Source organism: Mercenaria mercenaria, chromosome 5, assembly GCF_021730395.1.
Source record: "Mercenaria mercenaria strain notata chromosome 5, MADL_Memer_1, whole genome shotgun sequence".
NCBI lineage: Eukaryota > Metazoa > Mollusca > Bivalvia > Venerida > Veneridae > Mercenaria > Mercenaria mercenaria.
This window is the reverse complement of record NC_069365.1, coordinates 16132606-16151544: the sequence shown is the minus strand read 5'-3', so window position 1 is coordinate 16151544 and position 18939 is coordinate 16132606. Positions and strand designations below refer to the sequence as shown.

The 18939-nt window shown below is 34.3% G+C and overlaps 1 protein-coding gene across 1 annotated transcript; it reads right to left on the bottom strand.

Moving 5' to 3' along the window:
• Positions 1–2919: 2919 nt before the first annotated feature.
• On the bottom strand, positions 2920–16593 carry LOC128556890 (V-type proton ATPase 16 kDa proteolipid subunit c-like). Its single transcript, XM_053542777.1, has 3 exons — positions 16375–16593; positions 7017–7200; positions 2920–5546 (listed from the first exon to the last, which is right to left on the bottom strand). The coding sequence occupies exons 1-3, from the start codon at positions 16454–16456 to the stop codon at positions 5333–5335; spliced, it is 480 nt and encodes a 159-aa protein (XP_053398752.1). The 5' UTR covers positions 16457–16593; the 3' UTR covers positions 2920–5332.
• Between the last annotated feature and the right edge of the window lie 2346 nt (positions 16594–18939).

The window sequence follows — 18939 nt, the reverse complement described above, 5'->3', positions numbered from 1 at the left end:
CATCTAGATGAACATTCAGACCAACTTTCATACAGATCCCATGAAAAGTATGGCCTTTAGAGAGGTCACAAGGTTTTTTTATTATTTGACCTACTGACCTAGTTTTTGATGGCACGTGATCCACTTTTGAACTTGACCTAGATATCATCAAGATGAACATTCAGACCAACTTTCATACAGATCCCATGAAAAATATGGCCTCTAGAGAGGTCACAAGGTTTTTCTATTATTTGACCTACTGACCTAGTTTTTGAAGGCACGTGACCCACTTTCGAACTTGATCTAGATATCATCAAGGCAAACATTCTGACCAATTTTCATGAAGATCTCATGAAATATATGGCCTCTAGAGAGGTCACAAGGTTTTTCTATTTTTAGACCTACTGACCTAGTTTTTGACCGCACGTGACCCAGTTTCGAACTTGACCTAGATATCATCAAGATGAACATTCAGACCCAATTTCATACAGATCCCGTGAAAAATATGGCCTTTAGAGAGGTCACAAGGTTTTTCTATTATTTGACCTACTGACCTAGTTTTTGATGGCACGTGACCTAGTTTCAAACTTGACCTAGATATCATCAAGTTGAACGTTCTGACCAATTTTCATGAAGATCTTGTGAAATATATGGCCTCTAGAGAGGTCACAAGGTTTTTCTATTTTTAGACCTACTGACCTAGTTTTTGATGGCACGTGACCCAGTTTCGAACTTGATCTAGATATCATCAAGGTGAACATTCTGACCAATTTTCATGAAGATCTTGTGAAATATATGGCCTCTAGAGAGGTCACAAGGTTTTTCTATTTTTAGACCTACTGACCTAGTTTTTGAAGGCACGTGACCCAGTTTCGAACTTGATCTAGATATCATCAAGATGAACATTCTGACCAACTTTCATAAAGATCCAATGAAAAATGTGACCTCTAGAGTGGTCACAAGCAAAATTTAATGGACGGACGACGGACACCGCGCGATCACAAAAGCTCACTTTGTCACTTTGTGACAGGTGAGCTAAAAAAAAGGAATGATTTTTTTTTTGGGGGGGGTGGGGTGGTGAGAGGGGGAGGGTGTGTGACCAAGGCAGGGTGGTGACCAGGTGTTGGTACAAAACTTCACATGTTTATACTAAATGTTCATGGAAAAGAATGAAAGAAGTTTAATGAAATTCTACCGATGGGTTGGTTTGTTATGTACAAATCTGTAGATTTTAAACAATTAAAGGGCAATTTCTCTAAGGAAAATTGACCAGTTGAAAAAAAAAAATGAACGGCATCATCGAAATATGTTGATTCAAAAAGGGGAAGTAACTATCGTTAGATCTCTATACATATGCGGATATCCTCGATAATCTTTCCGGCAAATAATTATTCAAAGTACGGAAAAACACGACCATTTGAACATAGCGCCCCCTGTTATCAAAATGTGACATATACTTTTAAAATGACATTATTCTTACTCCTATTTTGCCTAGTGCCTGATTACATTTTCCTTACTGGTTGATCACTTCGTGAATTTTGTTCTTGGATGCATTACAAATTAACCAGTTTAACCATAACATGTTGAAATATTCCAATACGGTACACGGCACTGTCATTTTGCAAAATGAAATTATGATATAGACATCAGGGTCTAAGCAGCAAAGAAGTTGTAACTTAAAGCATGCATGGTATCATTGTCAGCAAGCATGGTATCATTGTCAACAAGCATGGTATCATTGTCAACGAGCGTGTTAAAGGTGCCAGCATGCATGCTTACTATACCAGTAAGCACAATGGGAGTGTCAGTGAGTAAATTGTAACAGTCAGCAGGCATTGTGTAATATTTACCTAAATATCATTCCATAATACCATGGCTTATATTGTTTACAAGTGCTGCACCTTGTAACTTCATTTTGCCTTGTTTAATGGGTGACAAACCTGGTTGAACTTTATGAGAGTTATATTCTCAAGTTAATCTCTTGATGTACATATATCCGTTATCAAAATGGGTCACATGATAAAACAGGTAATGCATAGTTTACCATAATCTTATTAAGCACAAACTGCAATTTGTTAAGTGTGGACTTTTATATATACCATGTTGCACCTTTTTACCAAACCAGATTTACATAGCAACTGCAAGTTTCTATAGACATTAGTATATGATATAGCAAGACACAACTGCAGTTTGTGTCTTGTATTAATGATAGTCCAGCAGTTGCTGGACAAGCGAATGCTTTCCACCAGCAACATCTGCAAGGCAACAGCTGTCAAAATGCATGTCTAGTACAACGACGTGTAACCCTGGACTGTAAATAGTCAAACACCACCTACAAAGCATGAATATCTCATACAAGGACTTGGTGTGAATAAGCATTTGCTTTGACCCTTACAAGGTGTTTAAATAGATCTTAATCTCTCTTTTGAAGTGAATCTTAATTTTTTAACCTTCCTAAATTCACTTTTTGAGCACGTTTCAGCGCTTTTGAACGTTTATTTTATAGATGAAAAGGGCGCTATAAAAATCTGGTAAATAATAATAATAATAATAATAATAATATCCATCAAGGGGCTCATGAGAAGCTATTGTAACGATCATGAGAAGCTATTGTAACGATCTGTCTATTTCAAGCTCTGGACCAAAGTATGGTCGAGCAAAAGCATTTAGACAAACATCAAACGTTTGAAGGTTTCACTGTTTCAGCTCTGGAAGCTCGTAAATACAGTCAAGCAAAAAACCATTTCAATTTGGAAAAAACCTTTAGTATGATCGACACCAGATACTACAGACAATTTTAGTGAAATTCTGACCAGCAATATTTGAGATGCTTCTGGAATATTTTGTCTGGTTGATCCACCTATACTATTTGCTCACCTGAACCCTTTGCCAAGGTGAGCTAACACAGGAGAAAAGTAAATGCAGAAAACAACACTGTACTGATGAGTTCTTCCAGTTTATTTTCACATTTACATGGAAACAAAATATATATACTGTGTCACTTTAGTCAACCATGCATGAAATGAAAAACAATATACAGCGTGATTTTACTGATGACATAAGATATGATGACACAATTTTACCAACTTCTAAACCGGTTTGTTCCTTATTGCACAGTGAATGCAAAATGACCTCAAGGGCAAAGGTCATCTAATAAATGGGTCATGACCAATGTTTCAAAATCAACATGTGTCTGACTACCAGCCTAATAATGGTATAATTGTGTCATTTTATCGAAGTTTATCTATACACTGTGACGGAATGTTCCATTATAAACGAAGTTAACAAATGAGCTATATTACTACACACATGGGTAAGGGATTTCTCAATCATACATGTCTAACTTTTGCTTCCATTTGATTACACCTGCTTACAAGAGTCAGAAAAATTCTGTATAAGACTACATGGGGCTTGTATAAAAAGAAGAAATTTGAAAAATATTTTTGAAGCAAACAAGCAATAAAACTAGCAGAAAGTTGTTCTTTTAATTTTCACATGTAAAACTGCGGAATTTTGTCTTTTTTTTTCAGTTTTTTCAGGGAGTGTTTTCTTTTTTTAACTGACTATTTTTTTATCATTCAAGAATCTTTGGGAAAGTATAGATACAACATTTTTAAATGCGCTGTAATAAAAAGTTCAAATTGTATACCAATGTTGACAAAATATCACATAATTTATTAGTCTAAGAATTAATTTTCCATTATAAATTAACTTTAATCACATCACACTAAAACAAATGCTTAGAAAACTGGCCAGTTTAATCCAATATTTTAATTTATATGCTACAGGATAAATAAAAAACATAGAATAGTTAGGAATAAAATATTGATGTCATTTCAATTCTTTTTACAAACAGAAAGCAATGGGATTTATTTCTAGCATAAAACAACCTTAAGCATTCTCTCTGGGTTATAGTAACTAAGAACACAATTGAAAATGTTCTAGAAAAACTAAATAAAATATTATTGAAAAACATAAAAATTATGACTAAAAACAGTAATAGAGTAAATCACAGAGACAGGTGACTTTGAAACAAGGAAAATACATTTAAATCTTGTATTTTTATTGTAGCTTTTTTTAATTTTCAAAACATTGAGAAATAGTTTATACAAATTGTACAAGTACATAACGTATCCTAGGATATTTTGGCAAACTTTTAAAGTGAGTTTAATTCATAAAAATAGTAAAGATCGAATCAATCAAGTTAAACATAAGGACATGTTACTCACAAAATGTTAAATGTATCTACAGTACATGTGTTAGCTGGAGGGTAACTACAAATGTCTGATGAAAAAGTACCTTCACAGTCATATTTTCACTGATAAACTTGTTATTTTTTATATCAATAGATTTATAATCATTTTCATACAACTTAGCAATCTTACAATTACCTTTATTTCAAAATTCAAGAAATCACCTTTAATCAGTTTAACCTATTGTTCTATTAAAAACCTTCCGATGCACCTCTTACAAACTGGTAGTATCGTTTTTATTTTAGCCAATATGAATAGAATTAATAACCACTTAACTTCAGATCAAAATTTTTCGTTTTGAATATTTACATTGCAAGACCTCTGTCTGGTGTTTTAAAACATTTTTTTTCACAATAAAAAAGTAGATCATTATTTCGTGAAATTGTTCTCCAAGCTACCCTGCTTTCATTTTTAAGTCCATCAACAGAAGACTAACTATTTACAAATATATTATAACAAAATGTAATATACAATATTTATCACGAAAGGTTTTCATACAAAACAAAAATTATTCCACTCTATAGCTTGTATGCCTCGTAAGTTTAAACAATAAAACTGAAGCATTTGCCAATCAAGCCAGTATTGCTTTTAACTGCATGTCTCAATTTCTAATTTTCAAAACTTCATAAGGCCTATATGATTTATACCTACAGGATACATGTATGTTAATTAACTTCCTCGTTAAAGTGCAAATTTTGTATACAGATCTGTCTTTAATGACAAATGCTCCAATACCCTAACATTCACTGAAACAATATATCTGGCTATATTCACAACTATATGGAAATTTGTTCATCTTAGCAAAGCAGTGATAATCTTGTGTCGAGTTGTTTCTCTCTGGCCAACTCTGATACTCGTTTGCAATGCAAAGCAAATGGATATAACCAGATACATTAAAAATTTAAACCATTTAAGACATTTACAATTTCTTTCCTTATTTTTCGTTCCAAAAAATAGTAACACCAATATAAAAGGGTAAACACCATGATTTTACTGAACTGACATACTTTGATATTTTTCAAAATTTATAGACACTATTCTACCACAATCTTTCCAAGTATTATATTTTTTAACAGGTACCTAACAGAGCACCATAGATCTTAGTTCTTGCTCTTTGTGGCCAAAATGAGCGCCACAATCAGTCCGTATAAACCCAACACTTCAGCAAAAATAAGAATTAGAATCATCCCCACGAATAATCTTGGTTGTTGGGCTGTTCCTCGTACACCAGCGTCGCCGACAACGCCGATGGCAAAACCGGCAGCAAGACCACTGAGACCTACACTCAAACCTGCTCCAAGATGACAGAAACTCCTGCAAGTACAGAAAACAATCACTTTACCTACAGTAAACTTATATTCTTACAAACTACATTTGTACTGGCTAAACAGTTGTATTTATACAGTCTTTTGACATATGAAGATGTCAGAACACTGTAGAATATAACAAAATCATGTGTATAATATGAGCCATGCCATGGGAAAACCAACATAGTGGCTTTGCAATCAGCATGGATCCAGACCAGCCTGCGCATTCGCGCAGTCTGGTCAGGATCCATGCTGTTCACTTTCAAAGCCTATTGTAATTAGAGAAACCGTTAGCTAACAGCATGGATCCTGACCTGAGGCTGGTCTGGATCCATGCCTGTCGCAAAGCCACTACATTGGTTTTCCCATGGCACAACTCAATTATCCTGATAGGAATTAAAACTAATTATTACAATAAGCTAGAAGTCAAAGAGTCATATGAAAAATCCTCTTTTAAAACTTTTGACTAAATATGAAACTCTCTGAGCAGTAAAAGCAACTATATTAAAAGCATGGCATCTGTGTTTTATCAATACTATTTCTAAGTACTATAATTACGTTTCCAGCTTATTGGTAGAGGAATACCCTAAATTACCATTTTGGTATCATTTTTATACGCAGACGGGCTCTGGGGCTCAGGTCAAATGGCCCTTTTTGGGCTTTAATAGCAGAAAAGGACACAAGTACAATGTACCCTTCATGTATTATTTCACCCCTGAATAAGCATGTTGGCAGAAGTGCCAACCTTTCCTAATCTTAGTCCAAGCTGAATTCCAAGCAGAACTTAGACTTACAAAGATGAAAGAAAACTATCCGCTGTCAGCAACCTTAAGCACTAGGTACATGTATTAGAGCCACTTTCAAGTCTAAGTATCATATCAAAAAACCTCATCTAAGACATTTAGTCATTTAATAGGCAAATCACTGTGATTTTTTTTTCTATTTTCTAAAACTATTACTGTAACCTGTATATAATACATTGCAAGAATAGATGATAACACACACTACTTATATAATGCCTGCTGCCAAATACGACCGATCAATATGGAAGCAAAATAGAATACTTAACTACAGTTATTTATTGACTGTTGTAACTGCTGTCACTAATATCACCTAAATTAAACATAATGGTATTTTCTTTTTCCCCAGTGTATAAATATCTAGACTACAATTTATCTCGACCTAGGGTCTTCTTTTCTGTCTGCACATTATCTTTGGTTTCTCAAATACACAGTAATTTTGAGCCAGTGTGATTTCCTGCTGATGTAAAAATCATTCCTCCATTTGCTTAATGCATGAATATTTAGCAAAGGGGTGTTCAGTACTGTACACCAGCCTCGAAACTATTTGCAGTATTTGGCAGATGGGGCAGCCATTATTTTAATATCAGCTTTTGCCTATTTACATTGTATACCACTTATCTATTCACTACTGCAAACATTATGTACTAAAATGGTTACTGTTCAAGTGAACTTACTTAAAAAGATCGTATTCAGCATCTATACTGTTGGCAATAAGAGCAGCTACGACAAGACCGTAGATGGCAATGATACCAGCCATGACAACGGGGATGATGGATTTCATGATAAGCTCAGGTCGCATGACCGACATCGCGGCAATACCAGTACCAGACTTTGCCGTTCCATAGGCTGCTCCCAGAGCTGAAAACATAACAAAATCAACTCTTATGTGCTGTTAAGAATTTCTTGAGAAAAATATGGATGTAATGCCAGTATAAGACTTATCGGTTCCATACGCTGATCCCACTGCTAATTTATGCACAAAACATTTACATGTAACTCACCGAAAAATGCCTTTGTGTTATGCTTCGATTCAGGGAACATTTTATATTAAACCACACTTAGATTGCATAAATTCAAAATGTTTGCAAAATATTTAAGATTTTGTATCAGTACATATACAGTCTAAAGACATTAAATTTACAGCCTCAGTTTCTACAGCATTACAGATTCAATATACTGCAAAATTTCCAAATACATGAAATACTTCAAACTGAGCAAATTTGTAAATAAAGTTTATGTGACTTTCTGACAAAAAGTCCTGGTTTTCAATTGGGAAAAGGCTGAATATCTGCCTCTGTTATCCAACAATGAAATGCCTTGATGGTGACTTTCCAGATTTTTATGGCACAGGTAGACCCTATTTGCCCCTATGGGCGTTATTTCAGGCATGGGCTTATTTTTTGTTAGAACCATCAATCTTCCATAGCCATCTAATTAACTTCCTTACACAAAGGAATTTTACATTCCAAGCAAGGTTTCCAGTGCACAGAGGTTAAAGGGGCAATTGAAACAGCCAGCAACCAGAACAACAAGGTAGCCCTTAACCTTTACCCTGCTTAATTTCTAAAATTAATTGGTTCAACCAATCCAATCTTTCAATTTGGGCAGTACCACTTGTTTATCAAAGGGTGGTACTGAAAATTTACTGACTGAATTTTTTTTTTTTGGATTTAACGTCACACCGACACATGATAGGTCATAAGGCAACTTTCCAGCTTTAATGGTGGAGGATGACCCCAGGTGCCCCTCCATGCATTATTTCATTACGAGTGGGCACCTGGGTAGAACCACCGACTTCCGTAAGCTACTGACTGAATAGGCTATTAGCTAACAGTGCAGACCATGATCAGCCTACACGGATGTGCATGTTGATCTTGGTCTGCATTAGCCGCAAAGGCAGAATCACCTGCTGCCAGCAGATTAAAGGTTAAATCATACCAAAGCTACTTATAGAAGAAAGATATATCTTTTCATAAGGTTAGAAAGAAAAACGGCCAGTCAATGTAGAATCAATACTTTCCTACAATGAAAATCATGGGAATATTCTTGCTTAACACAGCTCTATGATTTGAGAGTCACTATTACTGGAGAAGGCTCTATTGATTTTACTATTGGATATTGGATGTTACAACCCACACACACTCAACAGATTCACCTGACCTTGCAGAAAATAGACTCTCTTTCATTCTATAAGTAAGCATTTTGGCACACATGTTTCTAGTATTATTGACCATATATATAAGACCACATATTCAAATCAAATCCTTTAAAACCACTAAATGGGTAAGTTGGGAGACTGTAGATGAATACCCAATGGATGCTTTTTTTATCACATATGGTTAAAATCTGCTAACAGCCTTATATGGGATTGGTGTTCTTGTTTCACAGTCGGGTCTAAAGCAAGCATTCATCAGAGCTGTAAGTAGGGACTTATTTTCATGGATTTTGTGGTTACATGATCAGTTCACTAAACTGAATGATAAAAAAGAACAAATAAATTCCAATTTCTTTGCCTGATTATTTACAAACCACAACAATACCCCAATTCAATTAATATTTTACTAACTTTCAGGTCTTTGATTACATGACAGTGGGTTGTACGCAATAATTGTCATGATCAAGTCCCTTCATTTGGTGCCAATGGTGGATTTCTTAAAAGACCTCCAGAAAACATAAAAATCTGCAAGTTATCTTACCAAACAAACATATCATACAATATAACCAACAGAGATGTTGTAAAACGTTATTATTTGACGGGTACTAATTTCCTAGATTCTGCAGTTGTTTCAATCCAAATTTGAAATCCACAAATCCATGTCCCCATGAAATATCAGATTATTCTGTTCAAGCCAAAACTGTGAAATTTCCTGCCCACCAAATTAAATGATTACATAGTACCTGCTTAAAATGGGTTAGTATTGATTTTACCAAAGCAAATATCAAACTGTTATTATAATTTCCTTTTTTTTTCAAATTAAAGCTACTTAAAAAAGCATCTGGCAAGGCCATGTTTTATTTTTGTGTTTAACTGGGAAATGGAAATTGTAGAATCATCAAAATATCACAGGGTAATACTCCCTGTGGTCAAAGAGTCGTAGTAGTAGATTATATAATATTGATTTTCATTCAGTTATTTCTGTTCCAAGAGTCTCAGACAAAGATTTTCTACAAGACACTCATGGAATATTCTAACGCACACAAATTACTGATTACAAGTATTAAGTTAAATCTATGAAATAACCAAGGCATTTGCCTTGTTTATTGTCACATGCCATCCAATCTGATAAAAATCTCGATCTAAGAATAATTCAGTCATTATTAAAACATGTCTTAAAGGCACTGACCTTCAGATTTTGGATTAAAAATGACCTTTCTTTCAAATTAAAGTCTGGTCATATTATGAACATTTTTGTTTCTAACCTATTTAAAAATGCCACATCAAGAAAAAAAGATGACCTTGTCGGGAATCGAACCCTGACTCCTCATGATTGAGCTTTAAATGGTAAACTTAAGCCTGCTGGCAGCAAGTGATTTTGCCTTTGTGACCAGTGCAGGCTGATCATGGTTTGCACAGTTCACAGTTCAGTAAGTTAATTTTCAGTGAACATCCCTTTGAATAATGATTGATACTGCCCAAATTGAATGATAGACCAGTCCATGTTAGAAATTAAACATGGTAAAGGTTAATGATTAAAAGGGAAGATATTTCATTTACAAACCACAGAGTGCTCATAGTAAACAAACATACAGTTTGTACATTAAGACATATGATTGTGTTTAAAGTTAGTTTCACAAATACTGTAAATTTAGGTCACATGATTATGTGTCTATATGTGTATAACAACATTTCTGTACTTTGTGTTTGATGATACTTTGTTTCTTTCAGTGAAAACTACAAGTTTACTGCAATGAGTTAACAACAAATGTATCATGAGAGGTGAAAAGGAACATGTCTGATCTTATACAGGAAAGTCAATATGTATATGTAACCAGAGAACACTTACTGTCACTGCATGGTCATACTTATGAATGTTCTTCTTGACAATGTGAGACTTACTGCCAATTTCAGAAAAGCTCGCCGAAAGGGCGTTTACATCAAACGCATGTAGTAAATGACGTAGCTGTCACTCTAGTTATCAGTGAGAGGATCACGCGTGTAGTTTGCTCCGCCCAAAAGTGTATTTCTATCGATCGCAGTGGCTTAAAATGTACAAAAAAAAAAAAAAAAAAACGACGTAAAGGGTTAGGTACAAAAGTAAAATATTGCGGGAATTTATTTCAAGATAATCCTGCATAATGCGTACATACATGTGCATGACACGTCCGCAGCATATACACATAAAATTATTTAGATTAAAGATTTGAACTGTCTGAGGATTGACACTGATGTACTCTAAACGAAATACTACAAAACTTATTATTTCTTAGTTCGATTCTTTCAAACCAAATCATTCGGAGAAGTAACAACAAACACTGTGATGTATTGAGTAGGTACAGTCTCGTATTGTGTATTATACTTTAACAATATTTCTTTACAATTATACCTGTAGCAGTGTCACTATATCGTTAAAAAACAAAGTTTTGTGTAAAAAGTTTTCAGTCTGTTAAAAACTAGATCTATGTGTCTTTCAATCTAATCATGTGTCAATATTTTCAATGTTCATTCCAAATGTATTACATAAGCGCAGTTCAAGTATCGAAATTGTAGAATGACAACTCTCCTTATATAGTCCAACATAAACAATTCATCATTTGTTTTCCTAGTTCTTGTAAACGATCACTTCAATCAATTGTAAATTTAATGACTATTAATGAACTTTGATAATGTAGCAGTTGACCTCTTTACAATCGACACCGTTTACTTTCAAATACAGGTTGCAATATAGCCCCAAGGTAATTTTATGACGGATATCTTTCAACACCCCTGGGCTTATCAAGGATACATACAATACTCCAACACCACTCATTGAGTACACTCAAATAAATTGCCTAACGGTCACGTCTTTACTCAGGAAAGATTCCATTTGTATTCATAAAGGTGAGTGACAGCCGAGCCAACTCTCAAGAGTGAGTGACTGTTGAGGGAGATCCTGGGGACCCTTGAGTGTTTCTCAAGGTCTCATAATGTTAGTTTAGATGATAAATTTTCAATATCTAATTAATTTGAACGTAAGATAACAGTGTCATGTTAAAGCGGAAGTTCATATTTGTGCAAGGTATTTTGGAAAAATATAATATGTTCTTTTTTAATACATATTGTTGAGAACGATGAAAACACAAAAAAGGCCCAGCAAATCAAAAGACTGTTTGAATATACAATTACGAAACCTAGCCTAACGGGGCTCATCAGTCACTCCCAGAAACACACGACGTAGTAATAAATATTTACATTTCACAAGCTTAGATATCCGTTAATTTATATTGAAATATATACAATCCGTCAAATTAAATGTCATGAAGAACCTATCATTATTAAATCTCATTGTTTAAATGACAACGGAAACATTTACTTATACAAAAAAATATGAGCCGCGACATGAGAAAACCAACATAGTGCGTCTGTAGTCTGGTCAGGATCTATGCTGTTCGCTTTCAACGCCAATTGCAATTAGAGTAACTATTAGCGAACAGTAAGAATAATGAGCAGAGTGCACCGATGCGCAGGTTGATCTGGATTCATGCTGGTCGCAAACGCACTATTTTGGTTTTCTCATGGTGCGGCTCAATTATGTTTTTAACTAATACGTATTTCCTTTCCTACATGGTAAAAAGCTACATATGATGAGATGTAATCCGATTGTCGGTAAAATACAACGTGATGAGGTCACTACTAGTATAATTATGCGTCTATCTGGGTCTGGTGTCTAAATGCTACATGTATTTCGACTTTTCAAAGTTCGACGCCCAGAATTGTCGAAGTTGGACAAGATATGATAGGAAAACTATATTTATGATTTTAAACTTTCAAAAGCACATGTGACTCTGATTAACTGCATATTGTCAAATGGTACGGTCGTTAAATTCTAGTATTTGTGACAGGCAATCTAACGGTGAATAAAGTCTATGCAAGATCGCCTTTTACAATTCAAATTCTACTATCACAGTTTTAAATGAAATTAAAGATAAAATACTTTTACCGATATTTTCTCTCAAACGAGTCCACTTTTGAGACACGTAAGTTCTGTATATATATGCGTGATGTGTAAAATATTAAAACAAAGGATTGTCATCGATTGAAATTTCGTTGGAAAAGTCTTCCATATCAAAAATTATACATTTTTTCATAGAAATCCGTCAAATTATTACTGCATACAGAAACCATGTAGTATGTGATGTCATGAACATTTTAGTCAAACGGAAAAAATAGATGTAAAAATAAGCTGTTAGTCTAACTCGTCGCCCTAAGTCAATGCTGACTTCTGCTTTATTGCAATAATGTGCCCGTGTGATTTCTAAACTAGGAATTGTAGTATCCATCCATCATGTGACTATCCCCGTAGTCAAGTGGTTAGGAGCTAACTTGAAATCACTGTAACCTCTGATTTGGTCAATTGGGTGGGTGGGGAGGGCATGGGTTCGAGCCTTGCTACCGATCATATCTCTTTATCTGAGAAATTTGGACGTTTCTTGCAGAGGTTCTTCCCATGTACCACGGCTATATTTCAGTTAATTCAAGCCAATATTTGGAAGAATCTCAAACTCACAGAACTGTTTATTACCTTTATAGCTTGAGTAACGTATTTAAACAGGGAGTTTATGTTTAAATTAAATATTTTACTTTTTTGACATGAAAAGTGATGCCAGCCGGGCTATGATTTACTATTGTAAACTTAGATCTCTGACCAAGTGGTAAAAACACATGTGTAATTTTACATGTATAAACTTTATGCGCTGAGTTAATTTGCATTTTGTAGTGAGGCTATAGTGGATTAATGATTTTATCATCGGTGACAGAAAAATTAAGTACTTTTAGATAATGCGACACTAATCGAGACAGTTTTACGTAATTGTAATCAGTCACAGATTGTAAAAAAATGTTTGATTTGAAACTGATTCTGAGATACGTCTTAAACTGTAATATCATCAAGTTTTAAAACCATAAATACATTGTATGACCACTACGACAATTTATGTGTTGTTAAGACAAATTAATGGGGAAAACCCACATAACTTGACTCGCGACTTGGGCGGAGTTAATGTAAATGACGGTTACAAAATTAGCCACTCACGATAAGAAAATCGATATCAGTCAGTGACTACAAGTGTATGATGCAAACACTGAAACGGCGAGCTATTCTGAAATTGGCAGTAAGTAAACTTTACTACCACTTTGGTTTGTGGTGTGTGACTTGAAGGAAGTTGGGGGAGTACATACATGTATGTTACTTGCTGAAAATTCAAGACTGAGGTGTGTACTGAAGATTTCAAGGCACAGGGGGAAGACGTGATGAAGACACTGACTGAGATATTCTTCTTTTTCCGTTAGAAGGGCAGGGGAATGGAGCAACATATATGTGATGAGCAAAAAATGTCAGTGGCACAATCATTACAGAGAAGTTCATAGTGTCCTCGTCTGTATCTTTTGATCAACATCTGTTAAAGATGTCTTAAACTTTACCCAGCAATGTCCGATTAAATAATGCCATATACTTAACAGGAGTCAAACTTTTTCATTCTATAGTTTAAATTTTCACGGAGCACTTAACACAGTTTAACTTAAGAATTGAAAAAAAAAATGCTCAGATTTGAAGAATATACAATGTACCATATACATTTTAAGTTGATGTTTTTAAATGTTAGTATTGATATTATAACTTTGTATTTTTTCAATATTCTCTATAATTTATTTTAACCTCTAACTTAAGGTCTTCTGAATTTCGAAAATGATGATGACTTACTTTTAATTTCTCACTATCCTCTTCTCATTTACAAAACATATTTTAAATCTCTCCCCACTTATTTGTATCCTAAACTATAGTATAGACTTAGTATAACATCCAAATAAGTTTTTCTCCTTGCACATATCATGGGATCTTATAGGTTAAAACACACATTGACTTCAGTCAAGTAAACATTCAATATCAAGCTTTTTTCCCTAAATATTATCAAACCAGTACACAAACTTTTATTAGTCTTAACCACAAGCAGACTTGTTTACACTAGATAATATGAGAGATTGGTAAGTGTAATTTACTGTTAAGGGGAGATAACCTTAACAAAATTGTGGAGAGTCAGTAGTCAAATTTAAGTGAGATTTTAAATATGAATATTATCAACTTTGTATTGTCACATTACAAGAAAAGTACAAAATAGTGTTTAATATATTCAGTGAAGAAAAAACTGTCTAAGAAATAAAAAAAGTCTTTTAGTACAGTAACAATTTTTTTTTAAATTCATAATTGTTAGAAAAAGAGTTTGATATTGAAATACATAACCCAAAGAACCTTGATAGCAAACTGAAGTAAAAAAATAAGTTCAATTTGTTAATTTTAAGTGGTGGTTAAAAATCTGCCTGTCAGTGCATGAAAGCAGATGATGAAATTTTCTTTAAAAATGCAGATACAATTGTTTCAATGTCAAAATACATTCATTTTAGTACAACATTTTTGCCAATGGATTTCCCACCATAAAATCATTATGCAGAGCAATTACTAGGATCAATTCATGCAATCTGGGATAACTCGACTTATTTATTTCATTTGAATTCTATTCAGACATCATCACTATTTGTTTTTATATTATCTGAAATAAACTAATGTAGTTAATCACTATTCCTAGAATTCTGCTGCAAGCAAACTTTAAAGAATTCCTAGACATCTTTGCTCAATCATGGTTTAAATGTAAAATCTTCTGCCTAAATACAATTTATACCATCTATTTACTCAATATTGTGCAAGCTCTGAATTTCATTTAACGGTATTGTAATTCCAGCTGTGCGCAAAGTAGAATATTGACAGAATATTTTTTCATGTATTTCTCAGGACTACAATATTTATGTGTACATTCAATGATTAAATCAAAATTTCAATGAAGGTTATACCCAATTACAGTTTAAAAAAATATTTGTTACAGTATGCTTTCTGACAAAACTAACACATGATTTTTTTTCAAAGATATCTTAAAGAGCTCTCATCTGAATCACATCCCAGTCTGCTTCTGTGAAAAACAAGTGGTATTTTGTGGCGATATACTCTGATTAAATAAATATGAACAAAGATCCAGCAGGAAACATCACATTCCAAATTCCGGAACTTTACAGTTTCACATTCCCAGTTTTAAATTTACCTCTCTTAAACCAAGTTACCAACACCATTCCCTTTAAGTGGTAGAACAAACTTATATTTTAACTGTTTAATTATAAATAAAAATCAGATATCCTAACATGATAAATAACACGGCTTTCATAACCTGCTTTGATATAACCATTGTGTTCATTATTCAGTTTTTTTAAAAAAAAAATTCTCATCTGCCAGAAAAACGTGTTTTTAGAGGCAGAGGCTAGGATCCACTTCAGCAAGACCCCCTATTAGGAAAGGATAAGGAAAGACTAGGAGGCCGAGTTACTTTATCTCAACATCAAATCTAGAAATTCCATTGTGATCTTTGCTTTAACTAAAGTTTAAGCCTACACATGAACTGCACCTTATCCTGGGAATACAAGAGAATGAATTACATAGAATTATCAGGACAAAAGTCTCTGAAAATGTGTGCACACACATGTGTCTTATTAGGCTGCTTTATTTCATATATATAAAATTTAAACACAATTAGATCTTTACAGGAACTGGCCATCCTCATAAGAAAGAACATCTGTCATGTGATTAATTTTTAATGGAATACATTTCTCTATGATCTGCAACAAAAATGACAAGATCAAAGTGCCTGATGTTCTGCCTCACCAAATAAAAGGATTTCCAGACAAAATCTTGTTAATTGACACCAAAATCTAGTGCCAAAATCAATTGGTATGATAATGAATGTTCAATGAAAATAATCAATTTCCGGTTGTCACAAGACCCTTCATCCACTTACCACTGAACGCCATAGCGGCTGTAGCTCCCATAGCCCCGAAAAATGGGGTGTATGGTGGTCTGTCAAGATCTACCTCAGGCATTTTATCAAAGTTTGTGTGATAAAAAAGAAAATAACACGGAAATCACAAGTAATTACGCCGGTAAACTCCCCCTACAAATTACTATTCCTTTCAGATCATGCAAAGACACAAGTGACGTATACAATCATGTGACCACAAAAGGCTTTACACCTTAACAACCGAAAAATCCGAATGTGTCTGTAGTAATGATCTGTAACAACATATCTCATTGGCTTATCTGATTTCAATCTGATTTCATCTGACCACTCACAGTAGAGTTCACATGTGCTACAGCATAATTTCCGGGCTAATTTGGCTGCACCTCAAAAGCCTTATAAAGGTATTCCGTTTTCTTTCACGCATGACCGGCTTTAATTGTAGCTAATGTTTTATTTTTAAGTATAGTATATACGCTCATACATAAGAATAAATTGTATACGTATGTTTCTATAACCAATGCCGGAGTACTGAAAATTACTGACCAAGAAAATTGAAATGATATAGTACAATGGAGACCAGTTCGCCTTGCAACAAACTGGAATCATAACACCAGCAGTTTATCCGATATGTTGGAAGAATTTAGCTGGAAGACTCTGGATTCACGTTGCCATAAACACTAAGTCCGTATGCTCTACAAGATAGTATACCATCTTGTAACCATAGACCTTGAGGACTACCTGACGCCGGCGAAGGTCATACCCAGATTCTTACAAAGTGACAGATACCTATACCATATCGAGCATCAACTGATTGCTACACGTTCAGCTTCTTTCCTAGGAGTATCCTGCTATGGAACTCTGCCAGCAACTGTTGCTGAGGCCTACTCTTTGGCATCGTTAAAAGTGGGCTGTCCAACCTGACCTTAAGGATGTACGAGCGTTTTTTTCAGGATATCCGCCATTTTGAAAAATGTTTCTTTCGAATATTGCTTTCTAACAAAAGTTTTGCCAAAAATTAATGCTAAATAACTAAAATATGGCTAAAAATGTACCATTTAACCAAATTTATTATGCTTTTTGTGAATTTTTTTTTCACCCTTATTTTTGGCTGGCATTTGCCTAAAATTAACATAAGATTTACAATGGGGTAGGTGTAGGTAATTTCAAATATCTATTAAAGTAGATCAGGTTTGGTTTTGATATTTTTCTGACTGATACATATAATGTTAAGCTATAAATAAAATAAAAGTTTTCAAGATAGCACTTTATATTATCTAGAAAATATAAATTAAAACAAAAAGAACAAAAAATATCAAAATTCACCACTTTTTAGCAGTTTTTTTCTTTATAAATCTCTTAGATGCACGGTGACCCCAACTTTTTTTCTTTCCATTTTGAAGCAGTTTTGTGTGTCTTTAATGCTGCAAAAAATCTTAACGTCAGAATTTTTTTGTAGATCTAAATACGTTTTATCCATTGAAAATAATGTGGGTGGGGTAATTATGTCAACATGTAAAAATTAAAGAGATTTGTTAGTGACATTTATGCTTATATAATACTGACATCACCATATATTCATATTAACCTGTAAGATCTGAAATCCCTATAAGATTAAGTAGGATATTATATGTTTTATATAGTACCACCATTTTTCTAATTTTACAAAATTTCAGAAATGCTTAAGCAGTGGGTGAAGAAAATGCCCTATAAAATTAAAACGAATTCGGTGACCTATGTTTTTTCTGCTCTTGTTTGTCTTAGAAACTAATTAATGTTCTTCAAGATCACAGGATAAGAAAAAATTCTTAATTAACGTTAGAAAAAAATCGCTCGTACATCCTTAAGGGAACTCCGTTCCAGCTACTTAATAGCTCGAAACGGGGGATTTAAATTGAGCTATGTCGACGGGGTTCTGCCACCTGGTACCATCACGAAAGCCGAATTGGCCATGTCCTGATGGTGTGAAAAGTAGCTGGGTAACACTTTTACACCATTTTTTCTATCTTTTACTTACCACCGTACACACTTGGACGAGTTTACTTACTTCTTACTTTTACTATCAGTTTCTGTCTGTATATTTCTTATTCTTGCGCACTGTCATAGAACTGTCAAGTCTGACAGTATGATGTACTAATGTAGATGTTGATCTGCTCAACGACAATTCAACATATTGTTCAAAGCCAGAATATATCGTGATGTATGGCACCATCAACAACCTCGTAGAAATGCCAGGTGGAACTTATCTGCGCCCTTCAGTCTTCTCTTCACAAATGCCTTACTCTACTCTACATAGTTCTGTCCTGTATAACCGATGTTTCTCACTACTCTTCATCCCAGATGGCATCCGACTTTGGAATCAGCCCCAGGAGCATGTAGCCACTGCCCAGACTCAGACACTGGACCTCTTCGGGTCAGGACAGGCGAGCCTGCACTAAATGCATATCGGGTCCTTATCTCTTTTATCACTGCAATGTTTCGTTCACTCCACATATTACTTGTAACAGGCGAGCCTACACTAGATGCAAAAGGTGAGGCCCTTATCACTGCAATGTTTTGAATTCGCAC